The following is a 27,698-nucleotide window of genomic DNA, read 5'->3' on the forward strand; positions in this document are numbered from 1 at the left end:
TTCCTGAGAAGCGAAAACCCACAGGACGGAGCCGCTGCGCGAATCTCAGCGCTAAGATTGACACCGCAACCAGCCAAGGGGAGGAAGGCAAGAGCTGGCCCGGAGCTGCTGCCTTTACGCGGCTGGCCCCGCCTTGCCCGCTGGAGCACACATGGCTCGGTTTCCAGCAGTTGCTGTCATTCAGGCGCTCCCTCCTCCTCCTCATCCGCCTCCTCCTCTCGCTGCCGCGGCGCGCAAACAGGCTCAGCGGGGCCTCCGCCGGCTCCTGCGCGAGATGCGATGAACTAGACGAGAGCCGCTCGCAGCGGCGGCAGCAGCAGCTCCTTTTGTTCGCAGTTAGGCGGCCAGGCTGCGTCGCTGTAGCTGCGCGTCCCTTCGGGGATCCCGGGCATGAGCCCGGCCGGCCGCCTGCGCCCATGCGGGGCTTTGAGTCTTGTTGACGGGGGGGACGCGACCTTGCGAGGGGGCCCCCGCGGCGGGAGATGCGCTGGTTCCCGGAGACGCCTGGAGCAGCATGTTCCCCGATGCCGACGCCGCTAACGTGCCCTCCAGCAGCAGCAGCGGGCAGCTCGATTCGGCTGCCGCCGGCTCCCCTGCAGCTCAAAGTCCCGGCGAGTCGTGCGGGAGCGGCAGCGTCCCGGCCGCCGCCGCCGCCGCCGCCGAAGAGGACGACGAGGCGGCGGCGGCGACTGGTCGCGGCTTGCCCTGCTCCATGCTGGCTGCCGGACTGGGGGTGCTGTTGCTGGCGGTGTCCCTCTTCTACCTGGGCCGGCGGAAGGAGAGCGACGACGGCGAGGAGGCGGCCGACGCTGGCGGGCAGCTCAGCCTGGCCTTGCTGCTGCTCCAGCTGGCGCTTTACCTGGCCTGCGCCGCCAGCGCCTTCGTAGTCGGCACCTTGCTGGCTCTCGTCAGCCGGAGCCGCGGCCGCCTCAGACCCGCGCCGGATTTCCGCGCTGCCTGGAACTGCCTCTACCCGGGCAGGGAAAACGCCGCTCCCTTACTGCAAGCTGCCGTGGTAAGCAAGTGCCCCTGCCATGGACCCCTTGCCTTGCGCCGAATTAAGTTTTCCAGACTCTTTTCAGAGTGCATGCCTTGCCTTCCAAAGCAGGGCTGGAGTTCACACCAGAGTTGCCCGTGTACTGTGCTCTCTCCTTGGGTTCTCAGCTCCGTGGGGTGGACAGTGCCTCTGAGCCCATACAGAGTCTATTTTCGTCCCGCCTTGGGAATCGCAGAGATCTTCAGCCTTCCCCAGACATCTGGGGTTCAACTGTAGGCCTCCCTGGATAGTATGTTCAGGTAGACTGGAGTCCAGGCGTCTTTTTTTAATTATTTAGCAAGTAAGTGTAAGGTGGTCTAGGCTTGATTCCCGCCCCCACCTCAATATCTCATACCAAAATAGGAATAAGGGGGGGATCTGTGTACCTGGACTGCCCGTGTGCCTGCTTAGCGGCCTGAAACCTAATTTCATCTCCCGCTTCCCTGCTGAAAGATGACTGTCTCCTATTATTCACCTGTGCAGTGACAGTGCAGCTGCTCCAGTTATTTTGGCTGCAGTGCCCGAAGTAGCAGAGGATTATTTCAGGCCTGGAAGCTTAATACTGGTAAACTTGTTCAAAGTAGGATTAACAACAAGCAACACTAGAAAGTGTGTTCTGTGCTGTTGATAGGTTTTAATGCTGCCCTGCAATGGTTGTATTTCGTTTGGGTTACTGCTTTCTCACTGTTTTTATTCATTTAAACCACATGTCACTCAGATAACCCTTTGGAGCAATGCAGAAATACAGTAAATAAATAGAACTGGTTCAGTAGGCGAAGCTGGCCAATTTCATATGTGTGTTCCTATACAACGTGCTTATGAATAAAAAGCAGAAAAACATATTTCCCTATTAAGTGGTTTAATTTGAGATGTTCTTTTGGCCATTTGGCTTTTATATTATAGCTGGCTGAACAGGCAGTGACACAGCTCACTTATATGGCAGTGGTTTTTTGGGGGGTGCCATTAAAGGGAGGCCCAATTATGAGAAGCAGCAGATGAGGATGAAGGCACCATATTGTACATGATTTTGATGACATTGAAGGATCTGCACTTCATTCTTACTTTTGGTAAGCTTTTGTTTACCACTACAAAGGGGAGCTTGCAGAGTGGATTTCTTCTCTATACCAAAAAACGCACACACCTGTGCTCCCTAAATGTAGAAAGTTAGATGTTCACCAGCTCCGGAATATCTAGTTTTCTACATTGAGACATCCATGCCGGCTGAAGTGGTGCAACCCACACAGATTTGTATGTACACAAATCTAATGCGTCATCAAATCTAATGCACACCTCAATTTTCAAAACCTTGAAACCAGAAAAGTATTTGCCGGCGAATGTATATGTGCCATCAAATCTAATACGCACCCCTAAGTTTCGCGACGTAATTTGGCCAAAAAAGGTGTGCATTACATCCGAGTAAATACGGTACTGAAGAACCGTCATTCCTTATTTGCTGTGAGGATAAGTGGGAAACAGTGTTTGAATTGCCACAGCTAATTTTGATTGTAGAGTGTCAGATCTACTGAAAACAATTCATAATGTTGATCACACAGGAGTTTAAGCCTGCTTCATACACGACAATTTTCCTATATTTCTTTTCTCAAGGAAAATGTACCCCACCTTGTGATTGCATGTAGTATCCCAGGACCAGAATAGACAGATGTGTTTGTTGCACATCATAGTATACTCTTACAAATTATATCCAGAGGGGAATAATCAGTGTGAAGCACAGTAGATGAATGTTTGATTGAGAGCTGTTTATTCAGTCTCACATATAAATAGAAGCTAAACTTGTAACATTTTTTCCTTATTCTGTAATTGGACAGACAATGCCTTGAATTTTATGTGTCTATGATTTTGGTCAACTGATTTGTTGGCCACCACAAGCCAGCTACTATAATCACAGCAAAATTCTGGACATGATAAGCATAGTAGTAATGCACACTGATTTGAAACCTACTGATTATATCATCTGCCTTGCATATCAGACAAAATTATTTTGCATTGTTGGCATTGGAACTAGGCATATAGTTGGATTTATCTCCCCCATTAATGGGATTTCCATGTGTATATCTATTCTCTCTCTCTCTCTCTCTCTCTCTCTCTCTCTCTCTCTCTGTGTGTGTGTGTGTGTGTGTGTGTGTATAATTGGAAAAATTCTGCAGTAGAACCTGCCTTAGCCTGCAGTTTTAATTGGGAACTTCTTTGAATGAGAGCTGTCTTATCGTTAATCTGGGCAATTTATTAAACCATCCACTAATGGTGTCAGCCTCCAAACTCAATGGATTTTGTTGTGCTGCAAGACTTGAATTGATTTGGCTCGTCACTCGCAAACCACCAAAGAACAAGACTATTTTATTTGGCTTTAAGATATTTGCTTGTTTAGCAAGGGTGGAATAAATGGCAGGCTGTTTGTTTTACCCTTGTAAAAATAGAGAAGGTGCCACCAAAAGCATGCCGCATGGGATGTGAGGGCTGATCCACAGGTAGCTGCTGTTACTCCCTGGATCATTACAGACCAAACTGCTAGTTCTTTATCTGCTAATGTAGCTTAACTGGAAGTACACTTAAAAAATCCCCATGAAATTACTCCAGTCCAAGTCCTAGCTATGTAGGAAGGGTATTGCAAAAAAAAAGTCTGGTGAAGTTACTAACCCATAAAATACTTTTTAATCTGCTTGTCTTTTTGCAAGAGCTAATTGGATATACTATTGTTTGGCTTTGTGAAGTAATAGTCATAGAATAGAATAAACTTTTGGATCGTTAGTGGTTTGTATACTTAGACTGCTAATTGGCCTTTAGCACTAGAATCGGTTTCATTCTGAAGTGTGACCTAATGTGTAGTTTATTGATAACAGCTATCTTTTGCCTTCCAGTTTTGAAGAGTGGGTACTCCTTGTCCTTGTTGCTTGGATTCTGTCTCTAGATAACATTCTTAGATGAGAGCAGCCTCTTGATTACTTGCGGAAATGTAACCTTGCAATTGCAAATTCTCTTGCATTTGTAGGCAGTAGAATTAAATCCTTCACAGCCCTTTCACTTTTTATGTGCCTCTGCTAGCTGTCATTTTTTGAGCTTCCCTTATAAATGCTGCTTTTCTCCTTTATGGTTGCACTCTTTTATAAGCACCTCTAGTCTTTTCTGGGGACGCCGCGGGTGGTGCTGTGGGTTAAACCACAGAGCCTAGGACTTGCCGATCAGAAGGTCGGCAGTTCGAATCCCTGCGACGGGGTGAGCTCCCGTTGCTTGGTCCTTGCTCCTGCCAACCTAGCGGTTTGAAAGCACGTCAAAGTGCAAGTAGATAAATAGGTACCGCTCCGGCAGGAAGGTAAACGGAGTTTCCGTGCGCTGCTCTGGTTTACCAGAAGCGCTTAGTCATGCTGGCCACATGACCCAGAGGCTGTACGCCGGCTCCCTTGGCCAATAAAGCGAGATGAGCGCCGCAACCCCAGAGTCGGTCACGACTGGACTTAATGGTCAGAGGTCCCTTTACCTTTTTACTAGTCTTTTCAAGCATCCTTCCCCCTTTCCTTTACCTTTCTGTCTGTCCATCTTTATCTGACACAGACAGGTATGCTTTTGTTGGTGGGTTTTTTAAACAACAACAACAACACATTTATGGTGCAGTTTTATGGGAGGCCTTAACAATATCCCATTTATTTTCAGATATTTTGTTAAAGGCCAATCTTGTAACTAGCTAAATGCGCAAGGTTGGCTTCCTGACTGGGAAATAATAATTATAATATTTTTTTATTTATATTCCGCCCTCCCCAGCCAAGGCCGGGCTCAGAGCGGCTTACAAGCAATAATAAAAACAAGATGAATGATTACAACTTAAAAACAAAAATAAAATACAACATTAAAATAATGGAACATTAAAATATTAAAATGTAGCCTCATCGCAGGAGGAGAAGGAAAAGAAAAAAGAAAGAGAGGGAGGGAATCAAATTGGCTCCAAGCCAAAGGCCAGGCGGAACAACTCTGTCTTACAGGCCCTGCGGAAAGAAATCAGATCCTGTAGGGCCCTGGTCTCATGAGGCAGAGCGTTCCACCAGGCCGGAGCCAGAGTTGAAAATGCCCTGGCTCTGGTTGAAGCCAATCTAACTTCCTTAGGGCCTGGGACCACTAGGGTGTTGTTATTTATGGACCTTGAGGCTCTCCATTGGGCATACCAGGAGAGGCGGTCCCGTAGGTACGAGGGTCCTAGGCCGTGAAGGGCTTTAAAGGTCAAAAGCAGCACCTTAAATCTGACCCTGTACTCCACCGGGAGCCAGTGCAGCTTGAAAAGCACTGGGTGAATATGCTCCCATGGCAGAGACCCCGTGAGGAGCCTCGCTGCAGCATTCTGTACCCGCTGAAGTTTCTGGGACAGCTTCAAGGGCAGCCCCGCGTAGAGCGAATTACAGTAGTCAAGCCTGGAGATGACCGTCGCATGGATCACTGTGGCCAGGTCGGGGCGGACATGCTTTGGAACTTCAGTTTCAGATTGTAAAAATATAGTGACAATGGAAAAATCAGCCTGTATGCTACTCTTTAACAATTGACAGCACAAATGGGTAAAGTATGAAGGGGTAATTAATCTGCTGTGTGTGTGTGTGTGTGTGTGTGTGTGTGGGCATGCATGTGTAATGATTGATTTGTAGACATTTTAATAACATTTCAAATTGTGGGTGTTTTGTAGACCGGAAATTATTATCTGCAGGGTACTATATTTTGTTTTTATGGTTAATTGTATTGTAACTTTTATTTATTTATTGCTACCATGGGCAGCCTAGAGAATCTTGTTCTGGGTGGGATATAAATAATCCAAGTAGATAAATATTATCCATAAAATGTAATGGAAGTATTTGTAGTCAGAACTCAGAACTTCACTCTAGTTTGTTGGGGATGAACATTATTCAGCCAAAGGAACACATTTCATGAGCAATATTGCATGTGGTGGATGCAGCCACATAAACACATCTTTCTATCCAGACAGGCAAGAGGCATTGCCACAGTTCTGTTATACATTTCAGCCAGGCAAAAGCACTTGAGGATAGACAACAGAGCCCGAGAAAAGTTATGGCCTCAAGAGAGCCCTGAGAGCTGGGAAGCATTTGACCTTCAGGCTTGAGATTTCCCACGCCCCCCTTTTGTTCCTAATTTTTCAACATTGGTGTGAGTTCTGTTGCTGTAAACACATTTTAAATAGAGCACTCTTGTAGGTCAGTGAGAAGCACTTGCATGCGATAAGATTTGTTTTGTATTGCTTAAATCCTTTCCCAGCAAGCCTGTACTCTTTCTAGTGAAGTATTTCTTGACATGATTCTTTAAAAAAAAAAGTTATTTAAGGATTCGGAGAAGTTCATTCATTCTAATAAGTAATACTCACCCACACCCTGGCTTCTCAGCTATTTGATTCAGGGGGAAGTTACCCAATATTAGCTTACTTGTCATTCAAGCCTGAGATTCAGATAATTGTGTAACTAATTCCCAGATGCTGTAGGCTCATTTGATCCGAACACCCTACTCCCTGTGATCATAGTAAATCACTTTTGAATAAGGGGACTTTCTAGAACAGTTTGTGATACAGCATTTGGAAGAGGGTGGTCTGAGGGAGTTAAAAACAACAGAAATCTCTTGAGTATCCCTAAAGTAGCATAAAATATCCCTACATTAGCTTTTTAGATCCCAGTCGAAATAAAAGATATGTGTACTCTACATTTTATGTTTATGTTGTGAGGTAAAAGAAAAAGGTAAAGGACCCCTGGACGGTTATGTCCAGTCAAAGGCGACTATGGGGTGTAGTGCTCATCTCACTTTCAGGCTGAGGGAGCCGGCGTTTGTCCACAGACAACTTTCTTGGTCATGCGGCCAGCATTACTATACCGCTTCTGGCACAACGGGACATCATGACAGAAACCAGAGCGCACAGAAACATTGTTTACCTTCCCACCACAGTGGTACCTATGTATCTACTTGCACTGGCATGCTTTCGAACTGCTAGGTTGGCAGGAGCTGGGACAGAGCAACGGGACTGCCTTTGGGGGAAGGGTGGTATTGCAAATTTAATTAATAATCATAATAATACATTTTATAATAATGATTAGGAAGCAGTTAAGACATGTGTACTTAAAGCAACACAAAAGTGGCCTTCCTGTGTATGTGAATCTGAGAATAGGCCATATATTTCAGTTTAATAAGCTGAGATAGGAGCAGTGCTGTTTTTCTAGAAAAAGAGGTGCCAGAACTCACTGTGAACTTCTCTGTTTCTCTCTTAGAATGGCAATGGCACCCACCTGAGAGTCGCTGGAGCTGAGCTCCTGTGAGCTCTGGCTGGAAAAAAAAGCCCTGGATAGGAACAAACCTTTGCCCACCATATATGCCCCCTTCAGTCCTTCCTTTGTAGCATTAGTAATCAACATAGAATCCTTTTTCCATAGTTGAAGTTGGCTTTACATCCTGGCTTCTTTGAAAACTAGTAACCCGTAGTTTTCCAGTTTGTACAAAATGGGAAATGCTAGTTATTTAGAGTCTTATTGGGTTGATTGCTTCTACAACAGAAGGGCTGTGGGCACAGGCAAAAGCTTTGTTCATATGTCCGCTTATTTGGCCAAGAGGATCATTATCCAAAGCAGGCCCGAGAACTAATACCAAAATGTTATTAGAAGCAGCAACTCTTCATTATAAAACTTAAATCTGGCATTAATTGACACCCAGAGTGAGAGGGCAGGATCCACTGAGGAATATTAATTGTCTCAATATTTAACATTAAGCATGTGTGACTCATCTAGTATTGCTCCTTCACAACCTGAGTTTTTCATTTGGGCCCTAGAATGAAATAAGATTATTATTTTTTTGTGGACAGTCCATTATTTTTATGTTCCTGGCGCTATGCCTGTTTTTGTTCCTCCTCATAATTTCCTAGAAATAGTTGATGGGCTTGTTGGTGGTGCTGGTTTTTCTGTTTCTTTTCATTGACTGAAGATAACCAAGAGGGAGAGATAAATATGCACAGAACTGTGTTTGGTTGCTTGAACTGAATATTTGAGAACGCTTTGCGGAGAGGGCCATAGCTCCTTTGTTGACCTAGTTTAGACCTTTTTTGAAACCAGTAGAACTGTTCATTTCCACACGTACCTGCCATACAATAACAGTACAGATCAACCATGTCGTCCTGGAAGTAAGTCCTATTGTATTCAATGGGACTTAGGAAAGTAGGGTTAGCACTGTAGCATATGAGGCCCTTCTTGGAGTGCCCTTTACATTTGTGGCATGGCAGGTGGCTGCAGGAGAAAGGACCTTCCCTACTTGATGGTCCAGCCCAAATGTGGAATGGTGCTTTGCTTGGCATTTCAAAGCCAAGCAAATGCTCTTAGTAAAACCTCTCTTGTAGGCTATGCTGTGTGTGCTTATTTCTGCTGCTTTTCGTAATTGCTTTTTTAATATTGTGGCGTTTAATGTTTTGGTTTTAAGAGCCTTTGGAGAGCTTCCAGTTGGACTAGACAGTATGGGGGTAGATGGGCCAATGGCATGAGAGTATAAAGTGGTTTCATATGTTCATAACCCTTGAGTGTGATTCAGAAGTGTACATAAGAAGAAAGTACGCTGAGTATACAGTTAGCAGCGTACAGCATGCCCATGAAATGAGATGCCGTACTTTCCATGTAGAGCACTTTCATTCCATGTTGCACAGGGGTGGGAAACATCCAGCCCATGGGCCAAATTTGACCTGCCAAGACTCCCCATTTGGCTCACCCGGGCATTTTGGCCAAGCCCTGCCCTACACCTGCTATCATATATGACACTCACCCCCCCCTTCCCCACTACAGTGGTCCCAGCCGAATTTGAGTCCTTCCCCAAGCTGCTACTTTTAGAACAAAACAAAAAGGGAGATCCTGATCACAGATTGCGCACATTACATCACATCTGGTAGTTTTTCAGGAAACAAGGTAGGATGGGAGTGGTGCTTTTAGTATCTGTAATATTTTGACCGATGAATATTTTTATACTATATATGTTGCATTTTTGTATGTGTATGTAATGTGGTTTATGACATGGTGGCTTGCCTCACACCATCTAAACGAAGCTGTAAATACCTATTCTGAGGGTTGTTGTGATTAAAGGTGTTGCTGGTCATCTTCCACTTCAAAGACAATACTGCTGCTAACTTGGGTGAACAACTAAATCACCCTTTTTGCATAGTGTTGGTTTTATAGTCACTGGAGATGGAGAAGCTTTGAGGGAGATGGTTTTATCTGTGGAGCTGCACATTTATTGGACACATTCAGCTGTATGAGAAGTCCTCCTAGGTGAGGTGTTGATTCCGATCATGTTTGTCCCCCTTTCGTGTTGGCAGCAAATGTTGAATGTTGACTCCTTGTGACTTCATTTATATGGTTGTATTCTTATCTTGCATACTGTGGCCGTCAAATCTGCTGTGGGTTGACATTTCTAGGAGATGAATGGTTCTCTTCCCTTATTAGTTTACATGTCCTTATTTGCAAATGATAACTTAATTTTCTCGCTTCAGATTGGTCATTTAAGAAACTGAGCAACTTTTGGAGTCAGGAGACTGGCTCGGAGTTTTGGCAAACCCCAGATTTGGAAAGAAAATTACTTTTTAAACGACTGTTAGTTCGTAAGGCTGGGCTAGATGTCTCAAACGTAGTGTGTGCTTTGCTGGATTTAACAATCAAATGTCATTATTTAAATACTGCATTCATCCATGTCTTAGGTGTGTGCATGTTTGCTTTCTTTCAGACTCTTTTATCTGGAAACGCACATGAATCTGTCCAGTCAAGGAGACTGATGATTTCTCATAACATGGATAAAGCTCTGAAAGAAGGTAGGACTCAAAGATAATCAGTTATTTGATGAAGAAATATTTCACACCATGGGATTTTGTAAAATAAAAATTTGAGAACCTCCCTCACACCCACCCACAGTACTTTGGGATACATTCAGGTTGCGCAACTAGTAGCATGGAATCTGATTGGCAGTAACTGTGCTGTCATTGTTTAAAGGAGATGTATGGTTGGTTGGATCCATTACTGGGGTTCCCCAAACAGAATGGAGTGCTCTTGGGTCTCAGCTCTCCCTTTCAGCTGTGAAGGATCAGGGGATCCCATGGAATGGAGTTGGAGGTGGCACGGGGGACTGCAGTTGGAAACTCACAACAGACTGGACGCTGGCTAACAAATTGAAGCTTCATTGGACAAGGCAGAATATGACTACTCGAATAAACAAGAACAGTAGTCTTCATAGTGAGCACACCTGGCTCCTTCCTTTCTACATTTGGAGGTTTATATTACATGCAGGGCTTTTTTCCAGCCAAAGCTCACCGGAGCTCAGCTCCTGCATGTCTCAGGTGGATGCTATTGCTATTCTAAGAGAACAAGGGAGAAGTTCATGGTGAGCTCCGACACCTCTTTTGCTAGAAAAATAGCACTGATTACATACATACATACATACCTTTCCACAGTTCAAATCTTGCTCAAGGTGCCTTACAATGTGAAAAAATACAGAACTGCAACATAACATAAACAATAAAGAAAACATTAAAAAATACACAACCAAAATGAACAATTTCCAATAAATTTCCAATAAATAAATTGTAAGAAGTTCTAAAATAAATATACAAAAAAATCAACATCAACAAAAAACCTCAAACAAAGAGTCTGTCCAGCAGCCTCAGTTTTTGTAGTGGAAGTGAGCCCTGCCCTCCCAGGCCAGGCGGAAAAGTCCTGCAAGACAAAGAGCAGGGCTTCTAGGACTCACAGCCAAGATGGTCTATTTCCCCCCTCCTTTTTTTCCTTTTTAAAATTATCACCTATTCAGTATTGGAGAACTGTGCTGCTGGCCTTGAAAATGATCAAGGATCCACTTCTCTTGCATTAGTTTCTTCTTGGAGTAGGCAGGCATTTAGGACAAACACTGCGGGTAAGAGATGTGATTCAATCAAGCAAAGTCTGTAATAGCTGGCTTTTAAAACTCAGGAACCTGTCATCAAAAGAATATACAATGCTGATATATCCCAAGTGTGTCTCTGTTTTATAAAATGTATTGTGCAGCCTAGGAATGATATTCTAAAGGCAGTATCCAAATAATTTAATTAAAAAGAGTGAAGACATGGCTTAGGTTGAGTTGCCAGCAGATAAAGGATAGTATTTTCTGTTGTCTCTTAGAGAGCTTCTGTCTGTAAATGAATGCTGAATTGCAAAGGCTGTGTTGCAGTGTTAGGGAGTAGCCTTGCATGGGGCTTAACCATGTGCATTCTAATTGTGGAGGCAGGAAGAGTCAGCCATGCAATGTTGGCAATTGGTGTGGTTGCTATGCATTGGGTTGAGATCTACAGTGACCAGAGATAGGAGGCTTGGTGCTAAGGAGCTGTGGGTAGAAGCGCATGGATTTACACTGGAACCAAAACCAGCCAACACTTTGTATTGCATGCCCACCTACAGTTGATAGTGGGTTCAGTCACCTCTAATGTTATGTAAGGTTTGTTACATGAACAAGTGTTGCACCTGTGTGGCCTCTTGTCCCCTCTTCCCATGCTCTTCTTAATCAGGTAACTGCTCTGGCAAAGTCTGTTAATTTGCTGCTGCATCTAAATCTGCAAACTGTCATTCCTGTGAAAGTGGAAGTAACAGATGTAAAAAAGTGGGAGGTGAACCAACCCAGCTGTCTTAGTGAACAGCATGAGGCTTTTTACTGTAACTCAGTAACATGTGTCTACTTACATGTGACTATAAAGCAGTTAGGCATGACGAACCAAAAAGGTATGATAGAGCTAGGTAGTTAATAGTTTAATAAAATAAAGCTTAGTTTTCATGTGACACAGTGTGTTTTATCAGTTGTACTTAATTAAATTAATCTGTGGGAAATTACCGTATTTTATTTTTACTTACAGTTATAGGCAGCTATTTAGGATTTCTAGTAAGGTGACTGACAAATGGCAGTTGCAGTCTTACTCTGTGAACCTCCAGCAAGCTTTTTCAAGGCTGTTTTTTCTTATATCATCCCTTTCATATTTTTTGAAAGGTGGGAGAATGCTATACGCTGAAGGTGCAAGCAGCCAATGTTTTCAAGCACCAATTGTTCATAACAGTACTCCCCCCCCCCTTTCCCATGGCTCCTGACTGAATTCTGCTTCATCTTTGGTGTTGCTTTGGTTTCAGTGTTTGACTACAGCTACAGAGATTACATTTTATCTTGGTATGGTCACCTCAGCAGAGACGAGGGACAGCTGTACCACCTGCTATCCGAAGACTTCTGGGAAGTTGCCAAGCAGCTGCGACAGAGGCTCAGTCACATTGATGTAGTTAAAGTCGTCTGCAGCGATGTAGTGAAAGCTTTGTTAACCCACTTTTGTGACCTTAAAGCAGCCAGTTCCAGGTAAAAACATATTCCCCACAACACCCTTATTCCATTTTAGTTTAGCTATTCTCCCCTTCCTCTTTTGCTTGTGTTTGAACCGTGTGGTGTAGTGGTTAAAGTGCTGGACCAGGACCTGGGATACCAGGGTTCAAACCCCACTCGGCCGTGCAGCTCACTGGGTGGCCTTGGGCCGGTCACTGCCTCTCAGCCTCACCTTCCTCACAAGGTTGTTGTGGGGGTTAAACAAGGAGAGGGAGCCACTTTGAGCTGCTTATAGAAAAAGATGGGCTATAAATACCGTAGATTCTGGCGTATTAGGCGACTTTGCATATTAGAAGACCCTCCAAATTGGCAGCTGCAATTTGGGGGTTTGTCTTATAAGCCCAGTCGCTTAATACACTGGGCAGCTCTGCGCCAGGAGAAAGCCACCTGGCATGGAGCAGAGCCTGCCACCGGCTGCTGCTGCTTCCAAAGCAGCGGGGGGGGGGGGGAGAGGGGCTCTGCGCCGGGCTGCTTTCTCCCGGTGGAGCCTGCAGCAGCAGCAGTGAGCTGCGCTCCATGCCGGGCAGCTCTCTCTCTCGCGGCGCGGAGCCCGCTGCCTGTACCCGGCGTATAAGACGACCCCCGACTTTTTAACCTCCTTTCCGGGGTTAAAAAGTTGTCTTATACACCAGAATCTACGGTACAAATGATGATGGTGATGATGAAGAAGAATACTGAAGCCTTTGAGGCAACAACGATAAACAGCAATGATAACTAGCTTTTTTGGCATGTATGTCGCAATACAAGTCAAACCTCTCAGAGACTATATATGCCGCTTGCTCCCTCATACATTGTGGTTGGCCTGTGTCTAGTCTACTGAGCTGAACAGGCCCTGGTCAGTAGCAGAAAGGCAATCGGAACTGTAGGCCTGATCCTACTTTTCTGGCAGGCATATGCACCCTCCTTTTCCTACCTAAATATATAATGAATTTCTATTGTTTTGTTGCATATGTTACCTTCTATGCTGTGTGCATGGCAAGGCATTGTTCCCATCAAGGTTAGAATTGTGGCCAAATTCATAAATGTTTTCTGTCCTGTATTAAAAATGATAAACGTTGCCAATTATTCTGTTGGGAGCCACCGAGAGTGGCTGGGGAGACCCGGCCAGATGGGTGGGGTATACATAATAAATTATTGTTGTTGTTGTTATTATTATTATTATTATTCAGCATTTGGGGTGGGGTCATTTAATACCTTTTTGATCTCAGTTAAAGATGGGCTATGGAGGTTGCCAGAAAGCAAAACTTGGATAGAGTATGTATGTATGTATGTATGTATGTATGTATGTATTTAAAGAGAGAATAATGCTACTGATGTGTTATCAGACATGGATTGCAGTTGTATATTTGTTGTCCACTTCTCTTGCACTAGGAACTGAATCCCTTTGACTTGGGTGTGTTCACTACATAGGCATGGGAAGTATATTGTGAAAGTTGATGTTCTTGCAAAGGGAATTTCCTCTTTGTTCTTGTAGTTCGTTTTTTTGTTGTTGTTGGCCTTGTCATTGGCAGTACCTAGTTGGCAAAGGTGGTTAACAGAAACCACAACAAACAGGGAAGCAGCAGCAGCAGCATCTTTACAAAACACACAACCCAAATTAAAGTATATTTGTGTGGGTGGACCCATGGGCTAGCTAGGCAACTGCTTGGAATCCCTTGAACTACATTCTTTGAAACACAGCTGTGTATTCCCCCCCCCCACCTGTTGCATATTGAATGTGGCTGGTTAATAGCTGTGTAGTTGTTATATGTGAGTCCTTGGGATGCAGCAGATCTCCATGTGGCATTGAAGCTCACTGCATGACCTTGCTGGCCAGTTTGTTTGTTTATCTTGGAGATGCTCTTGATGCAATAGATTAAGAACCAGGTTGCTATGTGGCTTTCTCTAGCAGAGAAAGAAAGCTCCTTGACCTACTTTTATTCCAGCCTTCAGTATGAATTCCCAGAGTGCTTCACATAAGAGGAAAATGCAAATTTAAAAACCCAATTAAAATATAAATAAAACAAAACTGAATAATAAAAAATACAGTTATTAAAAGGCAGCAGGATCTTAAAAGCCAGGTAAAAAGGATCAGCAGGACTAAAACTGTAGCATGCACAAATAAAAAGGACACCAAAGTAGGCACTAGATGTTTCTTTTGCATAACCTACTTCTTAAGGATGTTCTGTGTTTAAAAATGGGACAGCTGCTATAAGCTTTCTTGCTGGGATACCAGTATAGCACAGTAATATTACATATGTGCTCTTTTAGATATTTACAAATGAATGCCCAGTTGGGAATTAAAACATGGAAACTTAACAGGATTTCACTGTGTTTTAAAATCCATGCAAACTTTTAGTGCAGTGGTGGGGAACATCTGGCTTGCCAGTCTGATTCTGCCTGCCATGGTTCCCGGTTTTACCTGTGAGAACCTAACACTTGCCACTCACTTTGTTGCATTGCAGTTAGTTTTAACTTTCTGACAGGCTCAGGTAATGAATCAAGACATGAGTTTGTTCCAGTTGCACATTCATTATAGCTTATGTGACTTGGGCATACTCTTTGCTCTTGCTTACAGTCTCAGGAGGGATCACTTGCAGTTGCTAACTAACTGTTGATAGCCTGGTAAAGTACTGTATTTTAATATCTTGTGGAAGCCGCCCAGAGTGGCTGGGTAAACCCAGCCAGATGGACGGGGTATAAATAATAAATTATTATTACTACTACTACTACTGCAGGAAAATGCAGAGAACAAACATACTTTGCAAACTAGGTTGAAGTATAGGTAAAACTACTGTCGTTGCCGTTTTCTTTCTCTTCTTTTGTTAATAGCTTTTCCAGTAGTCATTTTAATGCATTTGGTGGACATGGGAAATATGAGAGGGTTTTTCTTTGCAAATAGCAGTCTCAAGGCCAGCCGGAAATATTAAAGCAATTAAGAAATAAAAGCTGAAATATCCAACTTAGTAGCTAGATAGTCTCTTGCCAGTGCCCTAAATTATACCTTTCCCCCCAAAAAAGGGTTCTAGCAGATCAAACTTGCTTTAATTCTGCCAATCTCTTAAGAAGCTGAGGCAATGCAGATAAAGAGATGTACAGCCACTTCTGCTCCCTTGTGAATTACTTAGCAGTTTGCTGCAGACTTGTGTGGAAGCCCTGGTAGATATAGAGTCCAGTCCAGTGAAAAATGTCTTTTTAGATTTACTGCTGCATAAACATCTTTCAGATTTATCTCCTGCCTGTTAGGGAGCCCCTTTACACTGTCACGATGATGAAGAACCAGAATGCTTTCAGGATTTGTTTTTATTTTTTTAAAGTTGCCATTAGAGTTAATAGGAGGCTAACATGAATGTGGTCTCAGGTTTCCTTGCAAAAGACTCTCACTTGCACACCTTGATCAATTACCCTACTTTCTAAACAGATTTTTGGTGTATAATGCCTTTTAAAATGCCACTCTCAGCATGCTTGTCTCAGCCAATGGTAAGAGACCCATTTCCTTTGCAAAACTGGACAAAGGTATCAAAATGGCCACACCATCCTTCTTTCCAAGCCATGGTGGCCCAAGGTTGCAAGGCTGTCCTTGTGCATTCAGGAAATATATTTTTGACAATGGAGTGTAATGGAGTGCAAAATCAGAGCAATTTGCAGGATGAGGGAAGACAAGTAGCCTGTGTCTTACTTCTCCTTGGTCCAGGATTGTTCCTCCAGAGACTGGCTTGAAAGTCTTGGTTGATTGAGAATGCTTAGCTGGCTCTGAATAATTTGTCAGGGGTTTGGACTAAGTGTCCCATACACTGTGCTTTTCCTGAGCTCCGTTCCTACCCTACTTATTGTCCCAGTGATTGGGAAGATTGGTCTTGCTTTCTTTTTGCTACGAAAACAGCTGTGGGTGGGTGGGCTCAGAGGAACCAAGAGCTTTCTTTAACTATCAGGGCTTAGGAGAAAGGAAACTGAATGTATAATTCAATGTCTTTTACCCTACAGTTTGATCTAACTGTGGTTTGCACAAACTATAGCTTTCCTTTGAATAAGGACTGCAGGTTGTTTTGAACTGCAAATAGAAACTTGAAAATTCTTCCCTTCACGCATCGAAGACTGAGGGGAAGTGTGTGAACCCAGGACTTAGATCTGCTTTTCCCAATAAACTGGATTTAAACCATGGTTTGGTGTTGCATCTCAACTAGGCGGGTGTGTTTCATGAACTGTAAATGATTTTTATTTTAGGTGATGTTTGATTTTGTTCTGTCTTTGTTGTGAGTGCTGTACTTTGTGCCTGGTAGGTGTCTCCTTTTACTTATTACCTGCTGCCTGAAAATGCTAGAGCTTTATGGAATACTTTCTTGCATGCATTTTATTGCAAGAGCTGCGTCAAGGATTTTCAAACACCTGCTAAGATAAACTTATCCAGTACATGTTTGCATACTTGCCCTCTTATGCAAGCATATGCTGGAAGTATTTTACTGGCTGATTGGAAATGGAAATGCAGCCCTGGTCTGGGCCTTTTTCTACGGCATTTGCAAAGCAGGCCTCAAACTGACAATTGCAACCTCCCTCGCAAGCTGACGGCTTTTCAATAACAAGATGGACCAAAATGAAAATCATTCAATGTTCTTGATAAATGCCTTGTATGGAAATTCTGTAAAATAGACATTGGAGCTGTTGAAAAATAAATTTGCATATGTTTGTTTGAACCAATTCATTGAGCTTTTTAAAGTTTATCTGGTTTATTCAAAGCAATAGATTGCATAAAGCTGAAGTGAAGCCTTTCAAATTCCTCCACAGACATGTTAGAGGAGGAAACACAGGGATGTGAGATCTCATGTTGGTCCCCATAAACCTTGTCCCCACAAACTACTAAACCTCACCATGGCATAGTGGTGTGAAACTACAGTTGCGTGTGTGTGTTTAAGAAATTCAGAAATGTTCATAACTTGGTTAACATTGCAAAGCCCAAGTGATTTAAATTGCTGTTTTCCTTTTCTTTCAATAACGAATAAGGAAGAAGGGAGGGGCTTGCTGTGGGGAAATGTACAACTAAGTCATACTGTAACTAAAAAAAAAGCCTTGCATGTAACATTCAACAAAGGCAGTGGTTTTTATAGGTAGCTGGCTTTCTTCTTTGGATCTTTGGATCTCCAAGCAGTGATGACTAGAGGATGATTAACTTTCTGCTGCTCCTCTTTAGACTGGAAGAGCAGCCACGGCCATTTTTATTGCATCCGTGTTTGAGGAACTCTGATGAAGAAGCAAGATTCCTGCAAGCATGTTCTCAAATTTTGGTGTATTGTCTTCTGCCCTCAAAGGATGCCCGGTCGCTGAGCTTGCGCATAGTCCTTGCAGAAATACTTGCATCAAAAGGTAATTATAGGTCAGGTCAAGCGTTTGGTCGCGATTAGAAAATCAGTCTGCACATTTATTTATTTATCTTATAAAATTTATACACCGCTTGAGTCTTAAGAAACCTCAAAGCAGTTCACCAAAAAAAGCAAGAAAATCAAGAAAAATTCACATCCATATGTCAAAACATAGCAAAGTTAAAACAGATTTCGACTTCCGAAACATTCGGAAACCAAAGCACGGCTTCTGATTGGCTGCAGGAAGCTCCTGCAGCCAATCGGAAGCCCCGTCGGATGTTCAGCTTCCGAAAGAATGTTCAAAAACCGGAACACTCAATTCCGGTTTTCAGTCGTTCAGGAGCCAGAACATTCGACCCCCCAAGGTTTTTGGGAGCCTAGGTACAGCTGTCCTGCGACTCGGCAAGCATCACAACACCCTTGGCTACAATGGGGTGTTTTTTTGAAGCCTGATTGTAGTGAGGGGAGAGGAACCTGTGGGAGCCGCTTCGGCAACCCTTCTTGTGCATGCATTGACATTTATTGCTTGTTCTGATAGCTTTTTAGAGGAGCCCAGGAGATCTCAAGCTAAGAACGGGCCTCCGGAATGAATTAAGTTCGTAACTAGAGGTACCACTGTATATTCAGTATATTACTGAAACCTCAGTATAACTGTCTCTTTGAGACATTAAACAAATTTATGTGATTTACAACAATAAATAAAAACCACCATTAATACTTAGAAAAAGAGGCAAATTTTTATATTTTTGTTTTCATTCTTTTACTCATAGGAACAAAGGAAGCTGTCTTATACCATTGGTTCATTTTGGCCAATATTGTCTATGGCAGCTATCTAAACGTTTCAGATCTAGGCTCTACTTTTAACACAGGCATGCATTTGGGAACTTATTTCTTAATATTTTACCATATATTTGCATGGTGGTACTGCTCCTGTTGTGACCCACATTGGATCAGGCCCAACCCACCAGTTGAAGAGCAGTGGTCTACAGTGACTGTCAGGAGCTCTCCATGGTGTCAGGATAAGCATCAATCCAAAAGAGTCCCCAAAAAACCAGTATTCTCTTAATTTGCAGCTCTTCTGATCTAAAATTTGCCCTTACTGATCAGTCAACTACAGCTATAATGGATTGAATTAAAGATTTAAAGCTTGCTCTCCTAATTCTTTTCAGGGTTCTAGGAAATACTTCACAAGCATGAAGCAACAGTATTTTAACAGACTGAATTTCCAAACTCCTGTGATTATAAACTTCTAAGGTTGTGTGTCACCTCCAGCTATTTTTAGGAAAAGTTCTTTAAGGCTACAATGGGATGCACACTTCTTGGGAACAGTTTTCCCACTGGGCACTGGGATTTGTGTCCAAGTAAATAAGATCAAGCTGTTAAGATTTTTTGAAATAAACGCAACACCAGCATTTAGAAGTGGTTCATTTGTATCCATAAATTCAGGCTAATATTATTTAGTGCAAAATGTACAGGGTTTTTTTTCCTTGATGAAGATGTCTTCAGCATTACATGTGTGCCGCGTTCTTCTTTTTTAAAACTTTAGTACTGAAGCCCATGGTAGAGCTCCTGAGTGATCCCAACTACATCAACCAAATGTTGCTTGTCCAGATGGAGTACCGGGAACAGGTGAACGAGCATCACAAAAGGGCCTACACATATGCTCCTTCTTACGAAGAGTTCATCAAGCTTATTAACAGCAACTCGGACGTTGAGTTCCTCAAACAACTAAGGTAATTCCATGTTTGTTTATAGGAAAGTCGACACAAAATAGGTCCATTGGCATTCCTTGAATTGGGGGCAAAGTCTGTATCAGAGAGAGAACAGGCATGTTCTAGTTAGTATTTATGGCATGCAGGTAATTGAGGCCATGAATAGCTATACTGTGACCCATCTCCAAAGTGCATATTCTCCAGCCTGGTGTTTCTGGAGGCAGGTGTTTTTGCTTTATTGAACTCACAGGAATAGGCCACAATCATAGGATTTATACCAGGCATGGCCAATCCAGATGGCTTATAGAGTTCCTGAGGCTCCTCACAGGAGTCAGATTGCATGCATGGCCTTATTTCTTTCTCTGTGCATATTGTTGGTTTTTTTTCATTCCACCCTTGACAGGAGCTGGAGGCAGGCGTAGGTCAACAATAAAGCACTCGATGCCAGTGAAGTTAACTGTTTATTGAAAGAAACAAAACAGCTCTGTCCTAGTGGTCACCACAACCCTTCCCAGTAGGTCTTGACCCAATGAATCAGTTGCGAGGACTGAAGGTCCCTGCTCCTCCCCGAGTCCTTCCCCAGCAGCCGAAGGCTCCATCGTCTTCTCTCATTGCTCTGCCCACTTCATTTCTCTGTGTGTTCTGGGAGACCAAGGGGGAGGCTCAGATATATAAGCCAGGGCTGGGCAATATTTGGATTTTAACACCGTGATACATCAGCAGCTAAATACTGCAGTTTACTGATATATCATGATGTGTAAAATGTATCTGGGCTTCTTCTTCAGAAGCAGATGAGATACATCATTCAGCCCCATACTGCACTGGCTTAAGCTTGATCAGCTGAGGGGTGGGCAACTTCCCTTGCCCCTCAGTTGATCAACCCTTCCTCTGGCTTGCATGAGCCGGGGGGGGGGGGGAGTCTTCCTTAAACTACTCAGCTGAGGGTCGGGAATCAAAATTGCAAGATTATAGTCTTTCTGTAAGCCACACATTTAGATAACATACGATTTCTGGTCTTAGTAATATTTTTAATCCTTTAATTATTGTATACGTGACAACAAAAATATTCTGAAAACTGCTACAGTCTGACAGCCCTGAGAGTTATAACTGTTATAATCCGTTATGGTGATAATAACTTCTGAGGGATGCATGTGAAACTTTGGAAGTACAGTGGTACCTCGGGTTACAGACGCTTCAGGTTACAGACGCTTCAGGTTACAGACTCCGCTAACCCAGAAATAGTACCTCGGGTTAAGAACTTTGCTTCAGGATGAGAACAGAAATCGCACAGCGGTGGTGCAGCGGCAGCAGGAGGTCCCATTAGCTAAAGTGGTACCCCAGGTTAAGAACAGTTTCAGGTTAAGAACGGACCTCCAGAACTAATTAAGTTCTTAACCCAAGATACCACTGTAGAGATGTCAGTGTAAACATTAAACCAATCCAAAATGTCCTATCCTCTATACTGCATAAAACAAAAAACTCTGCTCAGCCCTTCCACTCCTCACTCAAAAGTTTTCCCTTTCATTGTTGCTTATAGGTACTATTAGCCATAAAGCCAAAAAGATCTGATTGTATTCTTCTCTTTGTAACTAGGTATCAGATTTTAGTGGAAATAGTTCAAGCAACCACTATCGGCAGCTTTCCACAGTTGAAAAGGCAAAAAGGTAAGTTGCGTCTTTTCGGGAGGTGTTTAAAACTATAAAACTTATAACTAATTCTTTACATGGCCGTCTGAGATTAAGAGTTTTATGCTGTACCAACTGAGCTATCCCATCTGTAAACTGATAATACTGTTCTTTCTTTGTTTATAAGGAAAGCAAACATAGCGGGGAGGCTACACTGCAAAATGCGAGGGGGGTACCACTGTGTAATATTGCATGCCCTCTTTTACCATCTTAAAATGATGTATATCATCCTAGGAGATGGCCATTTTTGTTTTGATGCCAAATTTGTCTACATTCAGAGAGAGTCTAAGCAAAGTATTTTCGTTTGATGAAAAATGTCGGCTGGTTGAAAACATGCCTCTCTTAGCCTTCAGCTTTCTACAACAACAATGGAACCACTTTCAAAACTTTTCCAGCATTCTAAATGTTGGTTGATCCATTTCAGTTTTGCTTCACGTACATCATTTTAATTTTACTGAGATGACTGTTCCTTTGTTCAAGACTGGTACATTTTACTTGCTTTTTGGTTCACTTCTCACATCTGTCCACTTTAGTTATTTGGGGACGAAAGGGCAGCCTTTTATGTTGTGGGGTTTTGCCCGCTGGCAATCCATTGTGATAAGCGCAATGCACTGCCAACATCACTACTGGCAAATAAATAACATAATAGAAGATTAATGAATAATGATAAATAAATGGCATAGTGAGAATCCCAGAATAGCATGCTCATCCCCCAAAATCATTTGAATGTTTTAGTGTGCCCTTACGTGGATTTATGACGTGCTTCATTTTACTTCAGTTTCATTTTAAGTGCATGATTCTCTGTTCCATTTTTGTTACATACTCTAGTTATCTTTGTTCTGTTCCTGTTTCTAAAGGCATGCTCTGAAATGGGTTACTCGAAATAGGTTATTTATTGCATAAAAAGCCTAATGTTGAAATAGTACTAAAGGCAAAATATAAACAGTAGTTGTTGTTAACTTCCCTTTGCAAAGAGCGAGATATTTATGAATATATTCATTTACTGGAAAGACCATTTCATAAGATACTGAGTGGAGAGGATACACAATAGGCATGAGACTTCTGTTTCTGCTGTGATTTGTAGGCTCAGAGCCATGATTTCCAGGCATGGGTCTGAACGTTTTTCTTTTGTCCCGCTACTTTTCCTCGGAAAACCCACTGTTTACTTGCAGTATCGTCTTACCCCATATGTGCCCACTCAACTGCTTTGATCTGTGGAATTGGCATGGACTGTTACAAATCCCACATAATACTCAATTTGTACTTATAAGAAATCAGTCTTTTAAGCTCCCTATCAGGGAGGCACCCTCAATGTACTTTTTTCAGCACTTGCTTAGAACCTTTGCTTAGGCAAGATGTTGATGTATTTTAATCTCGTTTTACTGTAATTTTAATTATCTTTTGCAGTCGAACCTTGGAAGTCGAACAGAATCCGTTCTGGAAATCCGTTCGCTTTCCGAAACGTTTGGAAACCAAAGCGCAGCTTCTGATGGGCTGCAGGAAGCTCCTGCAGCCCATCGGAAGCCGCAGAAGCCACGTCGGACGTTCGGCTTCCAAAAATAGTTCGCAAACCAGAACATTCACTTCCTGGTTTCCGGTGTTTGGGAGCCAAAACGTTTGAGAACTAAGCTGTTCGAAAACCAAGGTACAACTGTATTTTATTTTTTTCTATTTCTTGTTTAAAGGTTTCCGATAGCTTTAATATTTCTTGCAAACCAGATGGCGCTTTTATTGCAGTTGAGCAGTATATACATTTCATTAAATAAAATAAAGAAATAGTACCCAACAAGAATCCATTTCTGCTAGCAAGCAGAAAATGCATACACTGGGTTATTGATTTTTAAATACATGTCCAAACAGTTTGGGCTTGGGCTCATGCAGACTTCCGTTTGTGCTGTCATTTGTAGGCACAGGTCCAAGCAGAGTTTGTCCCTGCCACTTTTCCTGGGAAAACGCGTTGTTTACAGCTGAATCGGAACAAGCAAGCCAATAGTAACACCTTGACCATGACCTGGTAACAAATGAGCAGAGGTGTTATACGCCCACTGTACCAGCAACTATACTGCAGCATTCCGCACTTAACTGCAGTTTAGAGGCCAAGTGCGAGGGAAGCACCACATAGAGTGCATTGCAGTAATCCAGCCTTATAATCACCAGTACTCAAACCACTGTGGTTAAGCTCTCCAGGTCCAGGAATCAGGTTTCTAGAATTCATATTCAGGAATACAACTATTAAAGACTCAATGGATCTCTGCTGAGATAGCAAATAGTGCCCTTGGATGTTTTTAGTGTCGCTAATAACATTTTAACCACAGTCGTACTTCGGAAGTCAAATAGAATATGTTCCGGAAGTCCGTTCGACTTCCGAAACGTTTGACTTCCAAAGCATGGCTTCTGATTGGCGGCAGGAAGTTCCTGCAGCCAATCGGAAGCCCCGTCGGACGTTCGGCTTCCAAAAGAACATTCGAAAACTGGAACGCTCACTTCCAGTTTTCGATCATTCGGGAGCCGGAACCTTTGACTTCCAAGGCGTTCGGGAGCCGAGGTATGACTGTACAGTGGTACCTCAGGTTACATATGCTTCAGGTTACATACGCTTCAGGTTACAGACTCCGCTAACCCAGAAATAGTGCTTTAGGTTAAGAACTTTGCTTCAGGATGAGAACAGAAATTTTGCTCCGGCGGCGCAGCGGCAGCAGGAGGCCCCATTAGCTAAAGTGGTGCTTCAGGTTAAGAACAGTTTCAGGTTAAGTACGGACCTCCGGAACGAATTAAGTACTTAACCTGAGGTACCACTGTACTACTACTTCTTCATTAAAAAAAAGGGTTGCTGCAAGCCAAGTTGTTCCTTTTTTTTGCTACTTGGTCCACTAGAATGTCCTTCCCCTCCGAAATCCCCTCTCCCTGAGCTGCAGGTAAGAATCCCTTACCTCAAAAATGCGTCAGTGTTTCTCTCTTCATAGCAGCTTGCTGGCATTTGCAGCAAATGGTCATTAGGATGACAAGCTGACAACTAATCTCTCTCATTACGTCCTTTTTAAGTACCCCCTCAGCATGATTAGAAAGATTGCTGCAAAGAACACTGAATGTGTGTCACAAAGCCTCTTCCGTGCAGCTTTTAGAATTGATTGCACATCTCCCTTCCTTCCTTGACAGAAAATGGAGCTCTCTCCAATTTCCATCATCCTGTGAAATTACTATGGGCTTCTGTTGAAATAATACTCCCTGTGTCTTCTAAAGAAGAAAAATACTTTTTAAAAGTTTCTATAACAAACTAACAATAGTTTTTTTTTAAAAGGTCTTCTCTACTTAGTGTATCTGCAGCCCAGGCACATACCATTGGCTACCAGTTGGCCCTATATCACTTTGCCACTCTATGTTTTATATAATGTGTTTGTTTTAGCGTTTCAAATTGTAAACCATCTTGAGTGCCTTAGGAGAAAGGCGGTATGGAAATCAAATCAATAAATAATTACTTAATTTTGTGGCAGACCCTGAGCTTATAGTGCTACTGTCCCATGTTCAGGGGAGTGCAGCAACTGAGAGCTGTGTATTTTTCAAACCACTTCTGATTCTGTATGTAAATTTTATAGTATTTATAGTATTAATTTTTATAGTGTTCTATTTGGCTTAGAAGGAAAAATGGAAGGTATATAAATTCAATAAAAAATAATAAGTTTCTGCAGATCAGCATTGCAGGCTGCAACTCTGTATAAGTTCTTTATAGCTCACAGAGACTTGCTTCAAAGTAGACATAAATAATATTGCATTTTATTTTGAATTTTCCCAGATACTTGTTTACCATATCCTTGATTGTCCAGTTCATTGATACCAGGCAATAGTGGAGGCTGCTGAGGGTGAACCAAAGGGATATGGAATTTGTTAGGGTGTTGTTAAGCTGGAAAAGCATCCTGGAGCCACATCCACCCACACACCCGCCTTTTGTTTGTTGGCTTTATCTCTGTCTCTTCAAACTACAGTTTCCCATTTGAGTCACAACTGTGGTTTAAATGTCAAGCTTATTGATCAAAATCTTGATATCTGTGTATATTCTGTTTCTTGACTTTCCTTACGCATTTTTGTAGAATGCAAAAAATCTTTATGGAATACTCATTTCTACTCAGTTGTTGTGGAAAAAGTTAGCTGTGGACTTGTGGCAGACTGGATACTTTTAGCAGAATGGGAAAGTGGCATAGGGAAAGGTGGTATTCTCAAATTTCAGCCAACCAAGTGTTTTCAAGAGAAGATCTGATTCACAGTCTTGAATTACTTGTTCTTTTACCCACTTGGTTATGGGCCAGAAAAAGATCCTTGTTAGTTGTACTTTTATGTATGAGAATAGCCTTCACTTTCAAAATTTTGACAAATACTCCACCTGGGGTCATTTCTTCTTCAAAAGATCTTGCTCCCTCAGAGCTTAAGAGATTCTGAATCAGTAATTGTAGGAGGCTACGCAGTTTCTTCCACTTGAATGTTTCAGTGTAAGTAGGTACAATTTGTACTAGCTTTTTAAGTCGATGCGAAAAAGTGCACTTCTGTGTGTACAGGAACCAATTTGTACAGCTTAATCGTTTAGGTGTGGGTGGTGAAGGAATTTCAATTTTTTAGTATTTTGAGTAGGCCTAAATATGCTACTCTTCATTTTTGCATTTATACCTATGAGAAACACATTCATAATAAAAAATACAAAAAATGTTGCATATATCTAGTTTTGTAAATATACTCGGTAGAATAGGGGCTGTTCGAAATGTTTGAATTCTGTGATTGAGACATGGACTAGAATCCATGAAAGCTGATGCTGTAATAAATTTGTTAGTCCTCAACGGTGCTGCAAGATTCTTTTTTTTAAAGTGTTGTCTTGGCTTCTCTACCTATAAGAGTGTGATGATAGATAGCACTCAGGTTTTATACAAGTTTTGGGAAGACTTTAGCCCTGTAGTCAGACCAGAATGCCAGAAACTGAGAAACCCACTCTCTCAGAGTGCAGGTGGGGATGCAAAATAGTTTAGTAGTCATTGCTAGGAAAAAATCATTTTGAAAAGCTTTCCTAACTCTCACCGGCACTTATTTTATGCCTTGGGTTTTAATTTCTTGCAGATTCTCATCAGGTGCTGTTGCAATTAACTTCTAGCTTTTCTGTCAGATATAGCAGTGCAGAGTTTGTGCAGCTCCCAAAATGTGACTTTTTATAGTGTTCTTAAAAACTTTCAAAACAAACTATGATTGACATTGGAGATCATATTATTGATGGTTGCTGTTCAAAAAATATTTTGAGGTTTTCAGTTATACTCCGCTGTCTAATAATGATGTATTATGGCCAAAGGTTCTAGCTAGGATGTGCTGTTATGAAAAAAAACAAACCACCTTGATTCTATGCCTTGAGGATATAGATCAAAGGGATTGAGGGGGGGGAATGCTTAGGTGTTTAAATTTCAAATTATTATTTATAATAGCTCAAAAAGTATTGTATTTGTAAATCATTTGGGCATGCCTCGTGGGAAGCAATAGATAAATAAAAAGCAAACAATAACTTGCGAATTCCAAACACCATGGTTTGAATTTATTTTTTGCATCTTGGGCACAGTATCAAGGTTTTTCTCTTTCATTCATTTTTAATGTTTGGAGGAGAAAGGCTTTTAGGTTGTTGTTTTTTTAGGCAGTGTTGTAGGGACTTGTCCACAGTTGTCCAGCGCCTTTTCCACTTTACATGCAGAGTTTTTTGTGATTTGGGTATTTGATTTGATTATTTAAAGAGGGAAAGGTCCATAATAACAGGACGCCTCTACTTTTATGGGGAAGGCAGGCTGGTGTGATTCCACATTTGTGGACAAGCCATAGAACTGGGAAGGCCTAGGCTCAAATCTTGAATATAAAGTTAACTGGCTGATCTTGGGCCAGTTATTTTCTGTCCCAGCCTTACAGGTTGTTGTGAGGATGTGCCAGGCAGAATATTCTGCGCCAGGCCAGAATAACATGAGAAATGTGTGCGCCACATAACCTGTCCTGGACCCCCTAAACTAGACTTTTGTCTCAGATTAAGTTGCTACTGTATTTGACATCTGTATGTGAACTGCTACCTTCCCCTTCACCTCAGGCAGCAAAATGTCTTGGCGAGAGAGAGAGATGAACCATGTACGCTCCCTTGGTTTTCGAACAGCTTAGTTCTTGAACATTTTGGCTCCTGAATGTTGCAGATCTGGAAGTGACTGTTCCGGTTTGCGAACTATTTTTGAAAGCCGAACATCCGACGGGACTTCCGTGGCTTCTGATTGGCTGCCGGAGCTTCCTGCAGCCAATCGGAAGCCCGCACCTTGGTTTACAAACGGTTTTGGAAGTTGAACGGACTTCCAGAACGGATTCCGTTTGACTTCCAAGGCTTCAGTACCACTGTATTTGTAACTTGTATCTCATGGACTTGAAGTTGTTTAGCAGTCATTTTGCGAGAAGCACCTCTTGTGTGCCCGAGGAGAGCTCCTAATGTACGTAAAGTACCTGAAGCATATAAAGGAGGCTAATTAATGCATCATTTACT

At 42.4% G+C, this 27,698-nt stretch overlaps 1 protein-coding gene across 2 annotated transcripts in view; it reads left to right on the forward strand.

Annotated features, from left to right (window-relative positions):
- The first annotated feature begins 60 nt into the window (after window positions 1-60).
- Window positions 61-27,698, forward strand: part of SNX25 (sorting nexin 25) — a 52,052-nt gene continuing 24,414 nt past the window's right edge. The window contains exons 1-6 of one of the 2 annotated variants that reach the window (XM_083459828.1): window positions 61-1,015; window positions 9,779-9,863; window positions 12,196-12,412; window positions 17,601-17,773; window positions 19,316-19,502; window positions 21,075-21,145. In XM_083459828.1, coding sequence (XP_083315954.1) covers window positions 515-1,015; window positions 9,779-9,863; window positions 12,196-12,412; window positions 17,601-17,773; window positions 19,316-19,502; window positions 21,075-21,145 — 1,234 coding nt within the window. In that variant the 5' untranslated portion in view covers window positions 61-514. Of the gene's footprint in view, window positions 1,016-1,939; window positions 2,104-9,778; window positions 9,864-12,195; window positions 12,413-17,600; window positions 17,774-19,315; window positions 19,503-21,074; window positions 21,146-27,698 lie in introns of those variants that run through there. The other variant, XM_083459829.1, reaches the window with a different exon arrangement.

Source organism: Podarcis liolepis (assembly GCF_965112155.1).
Source record: "Podarcis liolepis genome assembly, chromosome: 9".
Classification (NCBI taxonomy): Eukaryota; Metazoa; Chordata; class Lepidosauria; order Squamata; family Lacertidae; genus Podarcis; species Podarcis liolepis.